Source organism: Triticum aestivum, chromosome 2A (assembly GCF_018294505.1).
Source record: "Triticum aestivum cultivar Chinese Spring chromosome 2A, IWGSC CS RefSeq v2.1, whole genome shotgun sequence".
Lineage (NCBI taxonomy): Eukaryota > Viridiplantae > Streptophyta > Magnoliopsida > Poales > Poaceae > Triticum > Triticum aestivum.
In genome coordinates this window covers 16198428-16205018 of record NC_057797.1, presented here as the reverse complement: position 1 = coordinate 16205018, position 6591 = coordinate 16198428, and the positions used below count along the sequence as shown (strand labels likewise).

The 6591-nt window shown below is 48.9% G+C and overlaps 1 protein-coding gene across 1 annotated transcript; it reads right to left on the bottom strand.

The window, feature by feature from the left end:
• Positions 1-580: 580 nt before the first annotated feature.
• On the bottom strand, positions 581-2077 carry LOC123184309 (uncharacterized). Its single transcript, XM_044596456.1, has 2 exons — positions 1858-2077; positions 581-1362 (listed from the first exon to the last, which is right to left on the bottom strand). Exons 1-2 carry the CDS (start codon positions 1926-1928, stop codon positions 672-674), a joined length of 762 nt encoding a protein of 253 aa, XP_044452391.1. The 5' UTR covers positions 1929-2077; the 3' UTR covers positions 581-671.
• Positions 2078-6591: the final 4514 nt, after the last annotated feature.

The following is a 6591-nucleotide window of genomic DNA, read 5'->3' as shown; positions in this document are numbered from 1 at the left end:
AGGCTGAAAATGGGTCTGCGCGAACACGAAGCGGATAAAAAAAAAAGGGTCTATGCGTTGGCCGTCGTTTTTGTTGGGTCGGCGACGGACAAAATGGGTACTCCCATTGTAGTTGCTCTAAGAATGTCTTTGGCTTCTGCTGTAATACAGATCAAATCTTCCATCTGACCCGCCCAGTCCAGAAGGAAACCGGACCGCCGGACAGAGTTGCGCTAGCCTAGGACAAGTTGATTTATTTGATTCTTCTCATCATTAAAATAGCAGCGAACGAGACCTCCGTTCTCCAAAAACTAATTGGACAAAGTACTGATAAAAACGGTTCGACTCCTAGGACAAATGGTGGAACAATATCTGCAGAGCAACTCGGAGGAGGGAAAATGCACAGGAAAGAAAATCATACAGTACATGAGAAGAGTGTGTGTGATCAATTTCATTAATATTCCAACTTGCCACCGATGAGCCATACATGCATGTCAAACATACACGTATGAAGGTTTCCAACAAAAACGGCTTGGCAAGCACAATTCTAGTCTAGTCTCTAAAAGACTAAAACTATCATGACAATGGCATCTAACGCATAGCATTACAGAACGAACCCTTTCCAAAGAGAGAAAGATATACATGCATGGGTGCAACAATCAAGATGATGACAGGAGAGGGGAGGAGATCGCTCATCCCTCAAACAATCCTCTTATCTTCCCTTCCAGTTGGGCACCAGTATCATACCTCTTTTGTTTCTTCCCTCCGAACACCATTCGTTTCAACGAAAAGGACGGCCCTGGACATGCGCTTCGGTCAGACAAGGACGCCTCATACGGCGGAACAACGAAATCCACAATCTCCTGCCGCAGGTGGTACCTGAGCTCAGCTCCGACCTTCCATGTCGACTGGCAGTCACAGGTGGCGCGAAATTCAGCAGCAAACATGTCCGAGTTTAAGCGATGCAGAGGAGCCCAACACTCGTCCAAGTAGCACTTCTTGTACAGCTCCACCATTGATGTGAGCCTACTCGCCAATTCTTGAGCACCGGCGAAAGATGCTGCTCCTGGACGCCCCATCATTTGCAAAACAAGACATGTGTTGTTCATAAGGAATATGTATTTCACACCCTTTTCGCCTTGGCGTATCATCTCTGCATCTTCCTCGAGCTTGGCTGCCCAGCAATCGACCATGTGAGCGCAAGGGTCAGTGGCGTGATGCACTGGCTCCACCAAATATGTGTTGCGGGAGTAATTCTGCAGGGCTTGTATCAAAAGGTGAGTTGATGGATGGACTGTGAATTCGTGGCTCCCGGGGATGTCCAGAACCGTTGCTCCCAGGCCATCCACCATCTTGTTCAGGAGAGCAGCAACCTCAGCAGATCTGTTCGATGGGTCGCATTGTTAAGAACCATTTGAGATGACTCAAATTGCATAATTCTAGTACTGATTGTAAAAAATTAGCATAATTGTAGTACTAGTTGTGTGTGTGTGTGGTTGGGGGGTAGTCCTGCCGCACCTACTGATCCTTGCGGCGATAGTCCGGCGGCACGGCGAGGCGAGAGGGGGGAGGCAGGCCGGCGGGCACGCGCGGAGAGGTGGCCTAGTTGCTCGGCGCGGCGAAGGCAGATACGACGATCTGCGGCCTAGCGGAGGCGCAGCTACGGCATGCTGGGCGGGCGGGTGGTGGAAAATGAGGAGGGCGCGGCAAAGGGGCGGAGGCGGGAGCGGGCGGCGACCCAGAACCTCGACCGGTTTCGGCGCTAGGCTAGGCGCCGCCGGCGAAGGAGAGATAGAAGGCGCCGGGGACGCGGAAGCAGAGACGGACGGAACGGAATCAGAAAGGGGAGTGAGTGGTGGGGATTGATCCAGTTGTTACCTGCCGATGCCGGCGGCGGCATCCGGCGTTGCTCGGAACATGCCCACGGAGCCATCCCCTGCCGCCTCCATCTTGGTCCAGCACTTGAGCCCGGCCGGCTTGCTTCCGCGCCGTCGTCGACGCCCCCGCCGCCGATGCCCCTGCTTCGGTCTCTCCCGCGCCGGAGTGGAAGCGCGCGAGCGAAAGGGACGGCGACCTTCCCGGCGGCGGGCTTCCAATTCCGTAGGCAGGTGTGACTCGTTGATGGGGCTTGCCGCGGGGGCGCTTTTGCGTTTATAAGGCCCGGCTGATGGAGACACCGGACGACGACGCGGAACGGCGTCTCTCGTTTGCGAAATCTCCGCTCCTGCCGTGCGCCAGGCGGACCCACCACGGCGGCGTGGATGCGCAGCGCCACGGGTTCGACCGCGCCCGCACGTCGGCACGTGGCGGGTTGCAAAGGGTACCTACGTCCTTTCCAAGTTCCCAACTATGTCCATGACCGTAGGATATTGCCACTTTGATCGTTCACACCGTGATTATCATGCCATCAGCGCCTCTTTTATATTTATTTCTCTTTTCTTCCATATCATGGGCTAGTGAAAGGACTAAACTGTCCCCATTAATGTGTGCCTGCACCACCACACGCACATGCACGTATCGCCTTGGCGACGCGCACGCTACCCACCAGATCCCCGTCGCTGCCGATCGTCTCGACGCCTGCCCCGCTTAGGTCGACGTCGCTGCCGATCGCTCGCCCGCGCACGCACATGAGATAGACAGACAGAGACATAGGGCGGGAAGGAAGTACTCGCACCGGTCCTTTTTACTTCATAAAGTTTGACCATATATATATATGAAAAAATATTAGCACCTACCATGCTAAAGTTATACAATATAAAAATTTAAGTCATGACACATCTAGCTATATTGATATCATATTGTGTATTTTTTTTATAAAGTTGGTCAAATTTTACGAGGCTTGACTTTAAACAATTCTTATATGCGAACTAAAAAGGACCGGAGGGAGCACTAGCCCGGCCAAATCATAACTTTAGTGACGCTGCATTTTTCAATTTTCTCTGAGAAAACATTCATCCTCGCTTGTGTTAGTCCTTACACAGACATACCCGTTGCCTAGGATGTGTTTCGCCACCTGCAATAAGTCCATACAGCCCGCTGGATGCAGCTGTTTTGGGTTTCAGACTGTTTGGTTCATTGCTAACACTATTAGCCTGCACCGCACGGTGATTAAAGCACATTTGTGTATGTATGCTAGACACGGCTGAGTCGACCGTTTCTAACGAGCCAGGTGTCGGTGTCAAAACCGACAGATCTCGGATAAGGGGTCCCGAACTGTGGAACTTAGACCGATGGGTAACAGGAAACGTAGAGACAGTGTTTACCCAGGTTCGGGCCCTCTCTAGGAGGTAAAACCCTACGTCCTGCTTGGTTGTATTGATGCGTTTGTATGAAAATTACAGAGTTGATCTAACACGAGATCGGATGAACTAACCCCTAGATGGGATGGTAGTAATAATTCTCTCCCCTACGGTCTAAACCCTCTGATTTATATAGACACCAGGAGTACGTAGGGTTACTCATGGTTGGTCACCATCAGAGAATAAACATGCTTGTTTCACTAATAAGACTTGGAGGATACGTCAAATCTTCAAAGATGTCCTTCCATAGTATGGGGTCGCCCGCAGTCCGACCTTCTTTTGATGAATCAAGAGCGGCCCATCAGTTCGGCCTATGAGAGATAGGCCAGCGGCCCGAGAACCCCTTAGTTCAGGACACCCTCTCAAGGCCAGAGGGATGCAAGGGGCGCATGTAGGAAGGACTGGCTGCACGCGGTAGAAACCGCGTTGGCTCCCTAAGCGGCGCTGTAACTTCCCTCACCCCCTCCCACCACTTCACTCTCCCTCCTCCAACCGTTTCACTCTCTCTCTCTCTCTCTCTCTCTCTCTCTCTCTCTCTCTCTCTCTCTCTCTGTCTCTCATCGGTGGCGACAAGATATGCACGACAAGCGCCCCTCCACGTCAATGGCGATGTGTCCTTCGTCCTCTCTGTATCACCAATTTTAACGTGTCGCGTTCGATTTACCATGGATTGTAGATTGCACCTATTCAATTTGGACGGCTAGGCTTCGATTTACATGGATTGTAGATTGGACCGATTGAAACGACATGTGGTAAATCCCAAAGTATCCACCGACCACTGGTAGGGCCTACCATCCGGTATGTTGATATGCAATATTCTCATGGTCTAAGGAATAATGCAAACGTGAACAAGTTATATGAAGTACCGATAATGTAACAACGATAACATCTCTCAATAATTCATAAGCTGGATCTATCCAACACCATTGTTCCACCAACAATGTGTTCTCATTATTGACAACATCCTTGTTACTCCTAGAAATGTTAATGACCAGGAAAACAAGATCATCAATCAATATATGAGCTAGTCTTAGAGGCTAGACTAGGGATTACTTGGTGTTTATATTTTCACATATGTATTTGCGTTTTTCTCTGAATCTCATATTCATGAACCAATACACTTGCAACATAGAAACATAAACTTAATAATTAACATGGAAATATAATAATACATTTATTGTTGCCTCTAGGGCATATTTCCAACAAGGGTTATAATGAAGGTTGAGATAAATCTATCGAGAGTAAGGTGGAGAATGTAATCGTGTGGTGCGGTTGTCCGAGATCATCGAGGAGGTTTCATTGGTGCATCTACAACTGCTTTGGCATATGTTGCTGATGTAGTCTTGGCAGAAGCGGCCTCTTTACTCGAGGGACTCAAGCTTCTGCAAAGAATTGGGTGTACTAATTTTGTGGTGCAGATGGACAATATTGTGGTGGTGAATTCTCTGATTCGGAATGAAGGACACTCGATGGTGGCGGCTCCGGTTATAGATGACTGTCGTAATATGTTGGCGGATTTCGGGAAGGTTACTATAGAACATTGTAATAGAGAATCTAATATGGTAGCGCATGTGTTAGCTCAATGGGGACGTTCTAACCCTTCGTCTTTGTGGTTGGAAGAGCCTCCCAATTTTATTGCTAGTTCGCTAGGAGATGATGTGGCTGTTATTTAAAATTAATATAGCTAGCCATAAAGGCCTTCCCGTAAAAAAAGGTGGAGAATGTAATGATCCTCAAACTATCCTTGACCTCGACTTATAAAAGGGGACGGGGCCTAGGGTTACACGGGTTTATACCGACCTAGATTCATAATCGGATCAAGAGTCCCTAACATGTTCGCCAAGAAGATGATCTTCTAGAAGCCACCATGATCCTGGAGGACGTGAGGGGCCTGGGCCACACCCAAGCCAGTTGGGTCCCGAGGAGGCCTAGCAAACGGCTTCCCGGCCTGTAGGACACTGAGGTACTATGTATCGTCAACAGCTAAGTTGCCCACTCGCCCGTTGTACTTCTCAGCCTCGTCAACCATATTACAAGACGAGGTTAGGGACGAATCTAGACAAGATTTACAGGGTTTAGAAGCTACACCAGATCTAGGAACACCATTGTATCGGGTTTTTTTTTCTTATAAGAGGCATGAGTAAAACACCACAGCAGGAATAAGGTATTACCTCTCAAATAAAGGACCCAAGTATGGGTGAATCCCTAATTCGGTACCTAGATCATCCCAGCGACATGTGTATTTTCGTGAAATCCCAACGACATGGTTAATGCGGTTGGGCTGTAACTCCGGTCCAAATGGCGCTAAGGAGTGAATTTCTCTTTTTCTTTTATGTCGCAAATTAAATTTTGATTTCAAATCTTCCAAATGATAAACACACGTGGTACCTCTTATGGGCTTAGGTTTTATCAGATTTTTTAAGTTTTTACACTACTTGGAACATCCTAACTTAACTATATCCCCAAAAAAGAGAGAGAGAGAGAGGCGGGAGCACTAGACACGGTGGAGAGGTGCGCGAGCCAGCGGAGACAGGACACAAGGGAAAGGCCGAACCAGCGTGTGGGCAAGGACAAACGACCCACCCAAGACCCAACCAAAGGGCCATCGGACCCGCGACGCCACGTCAAACAGGTGCTGCACGACAGGATCACGGCGCCATGGATCCCGGCACCGGCAGGGAGGCTTTTACGATGGACAAAGTACTACTACTATCAAGTGTTTGGCGCCACGGCTGGGAGTACAACTACTATGGACACGGTTAAATTTGCGTACGTTTTCACAATAGACAAGGTTTAGGGCGCATTGCATTTATTTCCAGTAGCTAATTAGTACTCCGATATACTATTTCTATATGCATGTGTAGTGTGAATGCTATTTTTTAGCCCATCTCACAACCAATAGATAACCACCTAGAGAATTTCCAAGCGCGCCTTCTAAACCGTGACGGAGGGAGTACTATATATCAGTACTCCGTCCATTAAAATTTGTATTTGTAGGCGACTCGCAGGAGAATGGCGCGCTACTTTCCTTGCTGCCAATCCATAACATATTGTAACATGGAGCTGACCGCTGCGCTGCGTGCGTTCTCTCTCGAGCTTGTTTGTTTACTCTTTAATTCCTCTCATCGGCCCAGAAACTCATTGCCGTGTCATGGACAGCATCTCCAGATAGATACTACATACGGTCATGTGAAAATATCCTCCGACAGTGCTACCCGCGGGCGGCCTGGAGCAGAATTAATGGCCTTGTCCTTCCAATCTCTGGGCATTCGACAACCGAATCTGGTACAGTAGAGTAGGTACTGCTCTCTAA

What these genes read in the sequence shown, in the direction of transcription:
- LOC123184309 (XM_044596456.1), bottom strand. Translation starts at nt 1,928, where the DNA reads ATGGAGGCGGCAGGGGATGGCTCCGTGGGCATGTTCCGAGCAACGCCG. An exon ending in GCCGCCGCCGGCATCGGCAG is followed by an intron (nt 1,363 to 1,857) that starts GTAACAACTGGA and finishes CCCATCGAACAG; the next exon opens with ATCTGCTGAGGTTGCTGCTC.